Here is a 16,529-nt window from a genome sequence, read left to right as displayed (position 1 = left end):
AAAACAGTTGTTAGTTGAAACATCATGTGATTATGCTTTTTAGCAATGGCAACTCCAGTAATCCCAATTGTAGTCATTAGGTGAGAACCACACCATTGTTAGGTGAAACCAACATGCTTCTCTTGCTTTGTGTAAAGGGCAGCTCGGTCCCTCTGCCTCCTTCCCAACTAGGCCCAGTAAGTCCCCTTTGGCGGGCAAGGCCCTGCTCATCTGTCACACTCATACACATTCATAATAGAACAGACATGTCAAACACAAGGCCCGGGGGCCAGATCCGGCCCGCGAAGTGGTTTCATGCGGCCCGTGAAGCCATCCTGGAAACAGTGAGGGAACGGCCCCCACTGCCTTGGACCTGGCCCAGAGACCCTCCTCCTGCCAGAGACCCCCAGATCTGTCCCACTCCTGCCCAGGCCCCCATAGGCACCCTTGATGCAAATGATGTAGAGCTGGCCACGCCCACCCAGTAAGCCATACGCACTTTAGCCATGCCCACCCAGTAGGCCATGCCCACCCAGCCCCCTGAGGGCAACCACAATGCTGATGCAGCCCTCCATGAAATTGAGTTTGACACCCCTGTAATAGAAGAACTAGTGAAAAGTTGGGGGGGGGAACTGTGCAATATTCCCAATGAATGATCCATGGGGAAAAAGTTCTATTAGGTGATATGAATTCATAAATGGGAAATGAGACAAAAAATACAGAAATAGTCACATGGCTGAATCAGTATGCTAATTGGGGATCTGCTTAGAAAAAAACCGGTTTCAAATACATTATGTAGTCATATTTATATATTTTAAAGGAATTAATACAAAACTAAAAGCATGATTGATATGATTGTTTATATTGAAAGAACAAGAGAATCAGTAATATACACAAGGCTGAGGAGAGGTTATACCTTTTTTATCTGATAAATATATATCTGATAGTGTCAAGAAAGACATCTGGGGGGAATGAACATAACATAAAATAAAAAAGGAAAGGAAAGGAAAGGAAAGGAAAGGAAAGGAAAGGAAAGGAAAGGAAAGGAAAGGAAAGGAAAGGAAAGGAAAGGAAAGGAAAGGAAAGGAAAGGAAAGGAAAGGAAAGGAAAGGAAAGGAAAGGAAAGGAAAGGAAAGGAAAGGAAAGGAAAGGAAAGGAAAGGAAATAAATTAAAATAAAATAATCAAAGGAAGAAAAAATATGAAGAGAGTCCCAAAAGAATGAATGTAAAGTGGAAGAGATGCCTTTGAAATGTTTTATTAGCTTCATAGTAATGGACTATTGTACTACAATTACAATGCATAAAGAGTGATGCCTGTACAATCTTCCCCTCCCCTCTTTATAGCAATAGCAGAGAGTCAGTTTGACTTAGTGATTAAAGCCCCAAGGAGGAAATCAGGAAACTGTGAATTCTACTCCCACCTTTGGCATGAAAGCCATCTGGGTGACTTCAGGCCAATCACACTCATTCAGCTCAATCCAATTTACAGGATTGTTGTTGTGCGGAAAATAGGAAAAGGGAATATTAGTCATGTTCGTGTTCTTGAGTTATTTATAAAAATAACAAATGCAGGTTAAAAATCCATACAGCATACGCACCTAATAAGTAAACATTAAAACATGTGACTGACAGTAATGCATTTAGGCAGAACATTTTTAAATTGTCTCGAGGAAAACATGCATCTGGCTATGCCTGATAACAATTCTTTTGCAATACAGTAGTGATAAATATCTGTAGCTCAGCTGTAGGATGAGGCTGAAGGTTCGTTCTCTGAGCTTGTGGGTTGGTTTCTGAACGTTTCTGTATTATATATGTAAACAGTTAAGTTAGATGTGATTAAACTGTATACGTGAGGAAAAGCAAATCTGACAGAAGAACACGCGGGAACTTTGACAGCTGTCAAAGTTCCCCCGCACAGCGCAGGCGCAGCCGCTGACAGCTTGCGGCTGTCAAAACACCGGACCATGCGGAAGCCTAAGCTGTCAAAGAGAAGACGACGCGGATTGGTCCGGATTGACGCGGCGCCAAAATGATCACTCCTGATTGGCCCTCGCTGACAGCTGCCGGCTATAAAAGCCGGCAATGTTATTCTATGTTTGTCTTGCTCTAAATAAAACCTGTTAGTGCTAGCCTGTCGTCCCGAGTGGTCCTTCGGCTACTTCACTGGCGACGAAGGTGGGATCGCTCCGGAGCTGAAGTCACAGCCAAGGAATTGAGTCCCTGAGCTGAAGTCACGGCCGAGGAAGAGAGTTCCCGGCAAGAGCTGTCACTGGAAGTTTTAACTTCCATAGGAGCGACCCAGGACCGGACGACATGGCAAACTTCGGGCGTGTGAGGGAATTCGACCGCCATCCCGAGAGATGGCAATCACACCTAGGCCAGGTCGAGGGATTCCTCCTCGTCAGTAAAATCACTGACGACAGAGCAAAGGCCGCCGCGCTACTATACATCAGCGGACCTCCAGTGTATGATGCAGCCGTGGGCCTGTTCAGCCCGGTGCCCATCACCGAGGTCTCCTACGCGGACCTGGTGGACCAGCTGAACAAGTACTATATGCCGGCTCGCTCAGAACTGTACTGGCGGGTCCAATTTGCCCAGAAGAAACAGCGGCCAGACGAGCCCGCCAACGAGTTCATCGCTGGGGTCAGACACGCCGCGCGGAACTGCTGTTTTCCCGACTTGGAGGACCGCATCAGAGACCAGGTGGTGATCGGGTTGAGGGACGAGAGGCTGCAGAAGAAGCTGACATCTAAACCCGACATGAGCCTGGCAGAGCTGACCAGAGAAATCATGGCCTACGAGCACAGCCACAAGAAGAAGCCGACTACCACGACCCCAGAGAGCCCAGCGACCGTCTTCCAAGAAAGCGCCACCCTCAGCGACAGCGAAGAGTCGGTGGATTTCACCGACGGAGAAGCCCTGCAACGCAGAATGGAACGCAGGCAACCGAGGAGAGGCGACACTTCAGATCGCCGAAGGTCCAGGAACCCCCCTCCGCCACCGCCGCGTTACGAGCAACGGGCCGCCTGTGCCAGCTGCGGGGGCAACCATGCCCGAGGAAGCTGCCGGTTTAGGAACGCTAAGTGCCACAATTGCGGGAAGACCGGCCACATCAAACCGGTGTGCCGCAGCAAGGGCCGTGACAACATCAATGATTTGGAGGCAAACTCCCCAGGTAGGCCAGCTACCCAGGCCAGCAGAGAAAAACCGCCAGGGCCCCTGGTAGAAACAATTGACAGGGTAAACAGCCTAAGCTCAAAGGTTAAGATCAGGGTAAGAATTCAGGGGGTGCCCTGCCTCATGGAAGTGGATTCAGGGTCAGCAGTCTCCTTAATTTCGCTTAAAACTTATCAGGAGATCTGTCAACAGGGAAAGGAAAAAATTCCTCTGAGGCAAACCCAGGTCCACCTAGCTGACTTCCAGAAAACCCCCATTCCTCTGGAAGGGAGGGCTAAGGTTACGGTGCAGTACAAAGAGTTCAAGGGTCCCTTAGAAGTCCTAGTTACGCCAGGGAACCGCACCAACTTGATAGGGTTAAACTGGTTCGAGCCGCTAGGAATCGCCATAACGGGGGTAAATACAATTCAATCACCCAGCCTAGAAGCCGTTTGCAACAAGTATGCAGACGTCTTCGATGGCACGTTAGGGAAATACACCGGTCCCCCCATCTCCTTACAGTTAAACCCAGCAATCCAACCAATTAAGATAAGAGCTAGGAGAGTACCCTTTGCCCTTAAAGAAAAAATTGAAAACGAACTCGATCGCCTCATAGGTCTTGGGGTGCTCGAACCAACGGAAGGGGGAAGCTGGGAGACCCCTATAGTCACCCCTATTAAACCTAACGGGGAAGTGAGATTATGTGCGGACTATAAAGCGACCCTCAACCTAGCCCTCAGTCCCCACGCTTACCCGGTGCCAGCAGTAAGGGACGTATTTGCTTCTATCCGCTCTGGCGCCATTTTTGCCAAACTTGATCTCACGCAGGCGTATTTGCAACTGCCTGTCACTAATGACACGGCGGAAGCCCAGACAATTGTCACCCACCGCGGTGCCTTTAAAGTAAAAAGGCTCCAATTCGGCATATCGGCGGCCCCGGGTATTTTTCAGGGTATCATGGAGAAAACCCTGAAAGGAATACCCGGGGTCTGCCCCTATTTCGACGATGTTCTCATCGCCGGAGAAAACGAAGCAAACTTAGCTGACAGGCTGTCAGCTGTGCTAAGCCGGCTCAGAGAAGCCGGCCTCAAGCTGAAACGGGAAAAGTGCTCTATTGGAGTCACATCCACAGAATTCCTAGGGTACAAAATAGACGGCCAAGGCATCCACCCCACCACAGAAAAACTAAAGGCTATTCAAACAGCACCAAGCCCAAAGAATAAACAAGAGCTCCAAGCTTTTTTAGGATTATTAAACTTTTACCATGCCTTCCTTCCCCATAAAGCCACTATCGCGGAGCCTCTGCATAGGCTCCTGGACAAGGGAACTGTTTGGTCCTGGACCAAAATACATGAGAATAGTTTCCAATCATTAAAAAAGATTATTCGCCACACACGGCCTCCCAGATACCATAGTTTCAGACAATGGCCCTCAATTCACTTCTCGTGAATTTCAGATATTCGCTATGAAGAATTGTATTAGGCTGGTCACGTCTGCGCCCTTCCACCCATCAAGTAACGGGATGGCTGAAATTATGGTACGCTCCACAAAAGAAGCTTTAAAAAAGTTCGTCAAGGGGAATTGGCAAAGGCGACTCAGCTAATTCCTAATGTCACAACACGCAACTCCATGCACAACAACTGGCAAATCACCAGCGGAACTAAGATGGGGGAGGAGGCTGATAACACGGCTTGACAGACTGCATCCTGACACATATCCGGAAGAAAACGAACAAACCCCCCCCCATCCGCACATTCAAGCCAGGGCAAATGATATGGGCACGATCTTACTCTGATAAAAACAAATGGGTCCAAGGAACAGTGCTACAACAAACAGGACCCATTTCTTACCTAATTTCCACACAGACTCAGGGCAACCTACGCCGCCATATCGACCAACTCAGACCCAGACAACCGCCATACACACCAGACCCACAAACGGCGGAACTCGACCTGCAACCCCTTCCACAAATACTACCAAACCAAGAGGAAGAGGAGCAAAGAGACGCACCACCGGCAGACCCTGACAACGCCCCACTTCCACGTCGTTCCACCAGAAACCGAAGGGCCCCCACCTACCTAAAGGACTACCAGTGGGCAGGTTCCGATGACAGAGGGGGAGAGAACGCTCCAGGGGAGGGGTAAGGGGTGTATTATATATGTAAACAGTTAAGTTAGATGTGATTAAACTGTATACGTGAGGAAAAGCAAATCTGACAGAAGAACACGCGGGAACTTTGACAGCTGTCAAAGTTCCCCCGCACAGCGCAGGCGCAGCCGCTGACAGCTCGCGGCTGTCAAAACACCGGACCATGCGGAAGCCTAAGCTGTCAAAGAGAAGACGACGCGGATTGGTCCGGATTGACGCGGCGCCAAAATGATCACTCCTGATTGGCCCTCGCTGACAGCTGCCGGCTATAAAAGCCGGCAATGTTATTCTATGTTTGTCTTGCTCTAAATAAAACCTGTTAGTGCTAGCCTGTCGTCCCGAGTGGTCCTTCGGCTACTTCAGTTTCATTACCAGGCTAGATAATATCTTCAGCAGAGTTTAGGAGATGTCAGTGTCATTGTTCTGTTTAAAAGGGCTTCAGGTATGGGTGTGTCAAGTGAGGGTCTGTGGTGGGTCTTGTGATGGGGCAGATGTGAGCCATTAGTGAGTCTTGTGATGGGTCTTGTAATGGGGAAGTTACCTCAGGTCAGGGTCATTGGGAAGTGAACTGCTGGAGGTGGGGGGGGGCTTGTGTGGGTCGGTTGAGGGTCAATACTGTCTCCACAAGCAGTTCCATCAACAGACACACTGATCTACAACCAGCCTATCTACCTCTCAGGATCCAAATCAACCACCCAGCCAATCAGAGACAGCACCAACCCTCAACGAACCCCTCAACCAAGCCCTTTCAAACAGAACAATGACACTGACATCCCCTAAACAATGCTGAAGATGTTACATAGCCTGGTAACTAAATGTTCAGAAATCAACCCACGAGCTTGGAGAATGAACCTTCACCCTCAACAACTCTTTTTCTAGCCTAGCTGTAGATCCTTACATTGGTGAAGGGAGAAAAGCTTATTTTTCTAATATTGCTTTCTATTTCTTTTCACAGATAAATTTAAGTGAAATAGTGGTGTCAGAAATCTGGTGGATAGTATTCATACAAAATGTCAGCAAAGCCACTTCCACTATTCTACAGTCATCCAGTTGCCACATTAATCATAGTAAGCACTCATTAACTGCAATATACCGCACCTTCCCTAACTTAGTTTCTAGAGACTCCCAAACTTTCAGAGAGCGTAAGCATTAGCTGCTGCCTGGATATCTGGATACTGTAAGATTTCTAACCCCCACACTTGGAGGAAATCACACTGAAGAAGACTATATTATAAAGTTGTTACATAATATAATGAAATAGATAAATGATAGACAGACAGACAGACAAATACCTCTTCGAATACTTCTTCGTAGCTTATTGCAAAGCTCATTGCGTGGATTTTCGGAATTGTCTTCTGAGAAACCAGGGCTTTGCTCTGGAGATGAAGGGCTTTTGCTTAGATCCAGTGGCACTTTAGTTGACATGGGGGGTGATGATGTTCCAGGGCTGTATGTTGAGGTAGGACTGCTAACAGAAGAAGCAGATAGATCTAATGCTCCTATTCTTGAATTTAGTGGAGAATTTAATGATAATTTTCTTGTTCTAACAGGTGAAGATGTCCTAGAGAGAGATAAAGGTGGAGGGGAAGAAAACTTGCGGCAGAGGTGTGGCGACTTTGCATCAGCCATATGTTCTCTATTGTTTTGATTAGTAGCAAAAAACAGTTCCAAAGACCTAGAAAACAAATAAAAAATGCAGAAGTAATTATACCATATCAGAACTGCCTTTAAAAATATTTTAGAAGAAAATACATATAACCAACCTACAATTTGAAAAATCCTAGAAAATGAAACAACCAAGATAAAAAAACTAACTTCTATAATCTGTGATTTTATTAGGTAAGAAATCCCTATGTATTAGGAAGATCAACCTACCTGGTTAGGATCTAGTTGGTGCTTGCCAAGTATTCAAATCAGCAACAACACAGGTCAGAGAGATTAGACTACCACATTTAGAATAGAACAGAGCTGGAAGGCACCTTGGAGGTCTTCTAGTCCAGCCCCCTGCTCAAGCAAGAGAACCTATACCATCTCAGGTAGGTGATTATCTAGTCTCTTCTTAAAAATCTCCAGTGATGGAGCACCCATAATTTCTGGAGGCAAGCTGTTCCACTGGTTGTCATCACTGTCAAGGAAATTTCTCCTTAATTCCAGGTCGCTTCTCTCTTTGATCAGTTTCCAACCAATATTTCTTGTCCTGCCCTCTGGTGCTTTGGTGAATAACGTGACCCCCTCTTCTTTGTGGCAGCCCCTCAGTTACTGGAATACTGCTATCATGTCTCCCCTATTTCTTTTCTTTATACTAGCCAAATCCAAGTCACGCAGCCATTCTGTCAAGTTTCCATCTATGTTTTAGTCTCCAAGCCTTGGATCATCTTAGTAGCTCTCCTCTGAATTTTTTCCAAACTCTCAACATTTTTTGTGTGATATGGTGACCAAAACTGGCTGCAGTATTCCAAGTGTGGTCTTACTAGGTTTTTATAAAGCGGTACTAATACCTCGTATGATCTTGATGCTATGCCTCTGTTTATACAACCCAGGATTGTATTAGCTTTTCTGGTTGCTGCTGCACACTGCTGGCTCATAATCAAGTGATCGTCCACTAGGACTCCAAGGTCCCTATCTCAGTTACTGTTTTTAAGCCAGGTCTCGCCCAATCTGTACTTGTACCTTTGATTTTTCCTGTCTAAATGTAAAACTTTGCTTTTCTCCACATTGCCACTCATTTTGTTGGACAGGGCCCATTGTTCAAGTTTGTCTAGATCTTTATTTACAGGCAGGACCATTCTTTGCCAGAGACCTAGTCCAAGATGCCTATCTAGAGAATGTGAGAACAGAACATCCAAACTATCTACTACCTGGCTTTTCTTTTTTTAAAAATACTGCATCATAGAAGTTCTGAATAACATGTAGAAAATTTCCAAAACTACAGTCTTCAATGTACAACCTTTCATTTAATGACTGTTTGAAGTTACAATGGCACTGAAAAAAGTGACTTATAACAAGTTTTCACACTTATGATCCTTGCAGCATCCCCATGGTCATGTGATCAAAATTCAGTTGCTTAATAACTGGTATGTATTTATTGCAACTGCTCTGTCCCGGGGCCATGTGACCACCATTTGTAACTTTCCCAGCTGGCTTCCAACAAGCAAAGTCACTGCTATGCATGATTCACAACTTAAGTGCTTCACTTAACAACTATGGGGGGGGGGGAAACCTCACTTAAAAACTTGCTTAATTAGCAAAGGAAATTTGGAGCTCCAAAGTTGAGGACTACAGTATTTGTGGATGCAATTTTCTACAAAATAAAATCCAAGACAGAATCTCTTTCTGTCTCAATATATAGGTAGCAGTTCACATATATTGCTGTGCATGCTTCTTTCTGCACATGGAAGAAGCTCATTATGGCTCAGGAATTTTGGCTAAATTGACAGGTTTGGCTAAGATAAATTTGGGAGGGGTCTTGTGAAGTGAGTTAGACAAGATTGGTATACTACTCTCTTTGCATTATTTTTGTGTCAGCCTATTCACCAGTCTTTCTAATGCCTTCCTTTCCTTTGATCATTACCCTTGAATCAAGCATGGCATACCAAACCCAGTTCATACTTTCCTACTCTGCCCTTTACCTTTCCTTATAGCTTTTGCTGTACTCTGCTGTTATGCACTACTATTAGTGGCTTATTGTTTCCCTATCATTTTCCATTTGGACAGAACATTGTGTATTTTAGGTGAGGCCAAATTCACTTTATTATATCTATGTGCTCAATAGTCATTTTTATATTCTGGAGAACTCACTATTGAGTTAAAGATACCACATAACTTCCTCAGGAGTGGTTGTCCAAATAGGACTGTGTGTCCAATCAAATATAATGGTTTCTGGTTGATCAAAGCTGACTCAGTGTGTGTTGAGTGCATTTGAAAATGTAGGTTATAACCTTCAAAATCTGAGATAAATAAAGTAACACCCTGTCCACTTGGAAACTGACAACTGAATTAGAGATTTAAATTAACATGCACTGAAGAAGCTAACATGCACATTCCGAAATTTATTTTGCAAGAAAATTCACCACAGTAATTCAATCACCTGCTATTGAGGGATTAAGGAATCTTTTAATCCTTTGATTAAACAAACAATCCTTTGTTCTATCAAACCATTAATATATAATGCACTTTGCAGGATGACTATTATTACCAAAATTTCCATAAAAATAATAAAGGTTTGTAAAAGTAGGAAACAACTGACCTGACAGGGATTGAGGTGAAAGGCCGTTTGTAAATATCAGACAGTTTTTCCAGTACAACTGTTGCATTAGTAAATATGCGGTAAGTATGTAGGAAAGTATTAAGAAAATCAATACTGAGAAATCTCAAGTCTGTTAATCTTTCCAAAAGGCGTTCAACACTTGCATAACGAATCTGTGGTACTTTGCAGGAGTTCAGAGTTTTGCTGAAGCAGATGTCAATGTCATCTTTATGAAGACGGGCATCAGACCTACATTACATTATTTGAAAAACATTAAGAATTATTGCATTGAAAGTCAAGTATCATTTTATTGCAGATTGTCTTTGATATGAAGAACCAAATTCTGCTTATTATCTTAAGTAGACACTATTTATAAAATTGAAATCATATTTCTGGCCAATGGAATAGTCTCATGGATTCTCTGTGGGCCAAATTTCAATATGAAGACATGAGCACCAATATAGAATAGAATAGAGCTGGAAGGGACATTGGAGGTCTTCTAGTCTAGGACCCTGCTCAAGTAGGAGAACCTATACCATTTCAGATAAGTGACTTTCTAGTCTCTTCTTATAAACCTCCAGGCCCATGATTTCTGAAGGCAAGTTGTTCCACTGGTTAATTGTCCTCACTGTTAGGAAGTTTCTCCTTAATTCCAGGTGCTGCTTTCTTTGATTAGTTTGCAACCATTGTTTCTTGTCCTGCGCTCTGGTGCTTTGAAGAATTTGACCCCGTTCTTTGTGGCAGCCTCTCAAATACTGGAATACTGCTATCATGACACCCCTATTTCTTCTTTTCTTTAGACTAGCCAAACCCAAGTCCTGCAGCCGTTCTTCATATGTGTTAAGTCTCCAGGCCTTGGAGGTCTTAGTTGCTCTTCTCTGAACTTTTTCCAAGGTCTCAACATTTTTTTTGTAGTATGGTGACCAAAATTGGTTGCAGTATTTCAGCTCTCTCTCACAGTTACTGTTTTTGAGCCAGGTCTTGCCTAATCTGTACTTATACCTTTGGTTTTTCCTGCCTAAATGTAAAACTTTGCTCTTCTCCACATTAAATTTTATTTTGTTGGATAGGGCCCATTATTCAAGTTTGTCGAGATCTTTTTGGATCCTGATCTTGTCTTCTGGTGTGTTGGCTACTCCTACGAGTTTAGTATCATCTGCAAATTTGATGAGTTCCCCTTCTATTCCCTCATCTAAGTCATTTATGAATACTGTATATTGAAGAGTACTAGACCTAAGAGGGAGCCTTGTGGTACCCCACTGCTTACTTCTCTCTATGTGGATGTAGTACTATAAAGGACTACTAGTTGAGTGTGGTTTGTCAGCCAATTACAAATCCAACTGGTGGTGATGTTGTCTATTCCACATTTTTCTAGCTTTCCAAGAAGTAGGTTGTGGTCTACTTTGTCAAATGCCTATCTCTTGTTTTGCCTGAAGCCTTCTAGCTTTGTTGACTTTAAATTCTTTATTTGAAGTCCTTTGAAAAAATATACAAAAAGGAAAAAATATCCTAGCCTTTAACATCATTTTTACTTCTGCTTTCTGCAAATATATCCAATTGGCCAAATAAAAACAAAAGTAAATCTAATTGAAAGCCAAAATCCTGGAAGGAGAGTTAATACATGAACATTCTATTATTGGTCACATCTAAAATAGTAGCTATTTTGCAGGGTTATTTATGAGACGTACATGAAATTTTAGCATCCCAGAGACCAGTACATTGTAAATCTTGGCCCCAGAAAAATGACTTTAAAAGATAGATCAGGGTTGTCAAACTCGCCGCGTCACATGACGTTGTGACATATCGTGACTTTTTTTCCCCTTGCCTTGGGGTGGACGCGGCTTCCACATGACACATCCGGCCTGCAGGCCAGCAGTTTGACACCCCTGAGATAGATAGATGATAGATGATAGATGATAGATAGATAGATAGATAGATAGATAGATAGATAGATAGATAGATAGATAGATAGATAGATAGATAGATAATGAATAGAATGATTGACAGACAATACAATGTAACATTTTCCAATGAAATGCAGAATTAACAATACAATTAAATAAAACTGCTAATTTTTATTTAATCTGTATTTGAATTTAAACAAAACTGGACAACCATATATAACATTAGAATACAGTTACACTTACTTGATCACATGTGGCACAGAGACTTTGGAATTTTCTTCAAATACTATTGTCATTAAACCATTGCACCGTATGTTGTCAACACACTACACAAGTTGATAAAAAAAATTATAGATTCATTTTTGCTCAATACTATATATCTCAGATCCTACAATTACAGAAGATAAAATTTTATCTGGAAAAATATTTAGTTAGTAGGAAAGATAGAAGGGATTGAACTGTCACATTTTTAACATTTTCAGAATTAAAACTAAACTTTTTACTATTTAAAGTCCCTGAAGTTGCAAATGACTCGGTGTGCTGCAGAAATTAAAATGTTGGAGCAGGATAAGGAAAACCAAGATTCATGTCTATCTTCAACCCCGGAAGTTCATTGGCTGGCTTTGAAGTGAGCTTCATCTCTTGGCCTACTCGGATAAAAGCCTAGAATATCATTGCAGTAAATAAGCAAATGAATAAATAATATTTGGTTTATTCTAAATATATTTCCCATCTCAAAATGTATCACTCCTGGAAACATTGCAAAACCACCAGTTTTAAATTCCTTTTGCAACAGGTCATTCAATCCAAAGGCTCTGAAAACAGCAGCTCCTGATTACTGGAAACAATTGATGCCTTGAGGCCTCTGAAATAGCAATCTTCCATAGTCATAAGATTACGTTTCAAAAAATGACAGTCTGCTGCTACGGATCTTTCCAGGAGCTGTTAGCAATTGGGCAGGCTCAAAACGGATTGGGGAATTAATCTGTTCACTCTGCTATCTCTCACAGTTTCTGGACTTTATCCACCACTAGTTCCATTTACTGCTCTGAGGCAATATAATTTCCAGATAAGAATATGAAGGCAACTAGTGGAACTGCTTCAGAGTGTGAGAAAGTCGTGTGAGGTACTGAGCCAAGCTAATCCAACTTTATTTCAATATTAATCTTTCAGGACTTTATTTCTAGGGTGGATTAAGATCAAATTCAAAATGAGGCCACTAGACTTGAGCCTGGCCCAGATTCCTCCATCCTAATAATCATCCATGGTGTGTCAAGTCATAGGGGGTCAGGAAATAGGCCTGGCCACAACAACTGAGCTGGTACTGTCTTTCATACATACATACATAATTGGCCAATCATGTACTAGTTACAAATGTTAATTTCACTATTTTTTAACTTTAAATATTTGTAATATTTTCCAACAGATGGGTTGGAAATAAATGTGTTAATACATTTGAAGTGTGTTTAAAATATGAAAGTGTGCTCAGTCTCTTTTTAAATAGAGTCTTGCAAAGAAACTCTTTCTGATCCATTCAAACATGCTATGCTTGTGGAAGCAGTTGTACAGACTGCCTTGATACAATGTTATGAATCCACTGGAGTCTATACAGAACCATTTCAAAGACTATTCATTAAGGCATCAAACCCAAAGGTATGACAGCTGCCAGCAGAGGCCCAGGCTGGGCTGGAGAATCAATGATGGAGTGGGAGGGAGTTTTCTGGGAAGCTTGGATTGATGGGATGTTAGATTGCCAGAGAAATGTCGCTGGAGAAGAAGCATGCAGCATGGCATTGTGTTGTTTGTTAGTTGGCTCAAAACACAGAGGTTGGTGTCTGGTTAACCCTTTTGAATTTAACTTGGCTGGTGGCTGGGCAAGGTTCAGCTTTAACTGAGTCTCCATCAGAACTGAGTTTCTGCATCTCTGGAACCAGCTTTGTATGCTTTGTATGGACAGGTTGTGAGAGTGACATGGAACTTTGGGTTACTTTTTGGGAGTGAAACATGAAGGGAGTCATGAAAGAATGTTGAATTGAGAGGATGAGAAGACTTAACGATGAGCCAATGAGAACTCCCAGAGGTTCTGTGATACAGATAACTGGATCTGAGTCCTTCTGGTTGAGGTTCAGGTTTAGGGGACAATTGGGATTGTTGTTGTACTGGCCTCCCTGCTTCACAATATCATCGTTGTCTTAACCAGATTCCATCACCAGGCTGATCATAGAGACCCCGAGTTTGTTGGATCTTGGGGACTTAAATTTCCTACCAGGTGACATTGAATCAAGAATAGCTCAGGAGTTCATGATCTCTCTAGCAACTTATCACACTTTGGATCTTCTGCTTATTTTCTGCTGCCTCCAGAAGACTTGAATGTTCCTTGTACAAGTCAGTTTCAGGTGCCTAATTTTAACAGTCTCCCCCTACCCTGCCCTGGAGGCTTGTATTCCTCTGGGGCAAACATGTCAAACTCACAATGTCATGTGACGTCGCACGACGTATCAGAGCTTTTTCCCCATTGCCGGCAATGGGGTGGGTGCGGTTTCCTGATGAAGTGTCTAGCCCGCAGGCTGGCAGTTTTGACACCTCTGCTCTGGGGTATCCTGAGCAGTTTTTTTCCACATCAGACATCTTTGAATCTGAGCTGGCCACCACAGGTGAGATCAGCCTCACTTGGTCATATATTCTGTGTTATCAATATGCAGATGATACCTATTGTACATCTAGGCCATCCAAGTGTTGCTGATGGTATACTTCCCGAGTCTCTGGAGGCTACATGGGCCTGGATGGAGTTTAATTGTAACCAGATCAAGTGACTGTGGGCCAGGACTCAAGACATTGACTCTGAAGAAGCTGCTCCAGCTGAATCAATGGACTGTTAATCTCAGGGGACATCAAGTCAGGAATCATTTGAGATTGATCACTTGAGATTGATCAAGAACAGCACCATAAGAACAGCTGGAGAAGTCAGATGATGAAGTAATGATGAAGTATGGCCTCTAAGCCCTTGGACTCAGTGAGAAGACTGGAGACAATAGCAAAGGCATTTACTCAGACTCTTTGCCAAACAAAGAACTAACTAGTCTGATTAAAGATAGCTGTCTGAAGCCTGATTTAAGCCAAGACCCATGTTTCTCTGTTGGAAACAACCATCTGAACTCCTGCTCTGTGAATCCTGCCTGTGTAAAACCCCTAAAACTCTGGCCTTTAGACTAGCTGACAAATGTAACTTAACTCTCTGATCTTCCTACTGGATTTTGATTTCTTTTCTGTATGTTCCTGTTGAAAGTGAAACTACTCACACAAACTTTCTTTTCCAGAGACTCCATTTTAATTTACATTTCTTTCCTTGTCTGCCATTATCTACTCAAGCTTGAGTAAATTGCTATTCTCACCTAACAACTATGGGTTTGAAATCTGAAACAGGATACTTCATGCCCTGGTCACCTCATGATTGGATTACTGCAAAGTGCTCTAAATGAGGCTGCCCTTTAAAATTACTGAAAGTAGCAGCTGATTCAGAATGTGGTGGCACAAGTAGTAATGAGTGTGTCATTGTGAGCTGTACTAACCACCAGTTGGCTTCTAGGTGCAATTCAAGATGTTGGTGAAATGCGCAAAATGAATAACCTTGCAGAAAAGAAGAAAGAGTGCAACCAATCATCAGATAAATGAAATCTGAGTCTGAGGAAGAACTGTAATCCAAATAAGCATCTCAGACAAGATCCTCCCTAGTTCTTATAAAGGAAGGGGGAAGCCCATTGAGACTTGTAAGATTCTGTTATTGTAACTTTATTATAATTATAAATTATAAATAATTATAAATTTTATATACTTTATTATAATTATAAATATACATGACTTTGGTTTCCTATACTAGTTTACCTTGAAAGGCTGGTGGTTGATTATTATTTTTAAAGTCCTTGATGGCATAGGGTCTGGTTATTTGAGGGATTGCCTGTTTTTAATAGTGACTTCTCATCCAGTAAACTACATCAAAGTGGCTGTGCTTTGGGACCTGTCAATTAAACAATGTCACCTTTTGGGGCCTAGAAGATGTGACTCCTACTTTCTGCAGTAGCATTGCCTTAGCGCTCCCTGGGCTATCACGCTGATAATGTTCCAAAAGGCACTGAAAACCTTGCTGTTCTCCTAAGCCAAGGGTGTCAAACTCGCAACGTCACGTGATGTGTCGCAATGTATCGTGACTTTTTTTCCATTGCCGGCAATGGGGTGAGCACAGTTTCGGCATGAGGCATCCAGCCCACGGGCCGGCAGTTTGACACCCCTGTCCTAAGCCCTGGGATAGGGTGGTGGGAGAGCCTTTGTAAGATTCTATTATGTTGTTTCACATGGCTTTTCTGGATATACATATTTTATTGTTTTAACTTTTTTATTGCATAAAACACACACAACCAAATAGAGTCATACATTTTTAAATCTATAAAATAAATAATATTTTTCTGCTATTGTTCCTAATACAATAAAATAGTTGGCAAGAAACAGTCAACTCTAGTTTGTTTTTTTCAAATTTAGCACACAGAAGATAAACAAGAATATATAACCATGTGGCCTCAGAGCTTTGCCCTTTAATTTAAGTCCCATTAAATAATGACAGACAAATTTAATCTGCAATTAAAAGTTTAATTGCATAATATACCAATTAGCTGTAATTATAATCCAGTTACCAGTGCATGGAGAGAGAAAAATGAATGCTGGTTTGTTGGTTTTTCCTTTACTATCAGATAAATTCAGATCAGCTGAGCTGATCTCAGCAACTAATGTAAGTTTTGCAACTTTAACTGAAAAAAAATATTGTTTTTGTAGCAACACCATGAAATATGTATTGGCAGTTATGTGAATATAATCTGTATTCCATCTATGAACTATTTTTGTACTCAGTTCTTGGCAGTTCTATACAAAATCTTCTATACTATTTAAAATATATAAACATATATAGCATCTAAGTGCAGTATAATCTTGCATAGTGACCCTTCCAAGCTACTGTTCCATTTTCTTATTTTCATTGCCAGAACCTATTTACTTTTAACTATTTTACAATTAACACAATGAATCCATGCAATCAAGGACATAGACT

General features: G+C 42.2%; 1 protein-coding gene across 1 annotated transcript in view; it reads right to left on the bottom strand.

The window, feature by feature from the left end:
* RASGRF2 (Ras protein specific guanine nucleotide releasing factor 2) overlaps window positions 1–16,529 on the bottom strand; it is a gene marked incomplete at its 5' end in the record, with an annotated part of 132,787 nt that overhangs the window by 52,144 nt on the left and 64,114 nt on the right. Inside the window, 3 exons of the mRNA XM_081316573.1 lie at window positions 6,577–6,959; window positions 9,531–9,779; window positions 11,678–11,760. Coding sequence (XP_081172699.1) covers window positions 6,577–6,959; window positions 9,531–9,779; window positions 11,678–11,760 — 715 coding nt within the window. The remainder of the gene's footprint in view (window positions 1–6,576; window positions 6,960–9,530; window positions 9,780–11,677; window positions 11,761–16,529) is intronic.

The sequence above is a fragment of the Vipera berus genome (genome assembly GCF_964194415.1).
Source record: "Vipera berus genome assembly, chromosome: 2".
Taxonomy (NCBI): Eukaryota; Metazoa; Chordata; class Lepidosauria; order Squamata; family Viperidae; genus Vipera; species Vipera berus.
Note: the sequence above shows the minus strand (reverse complement) of the source record. Positions and strands in the feature narration are given on the sequence as shown.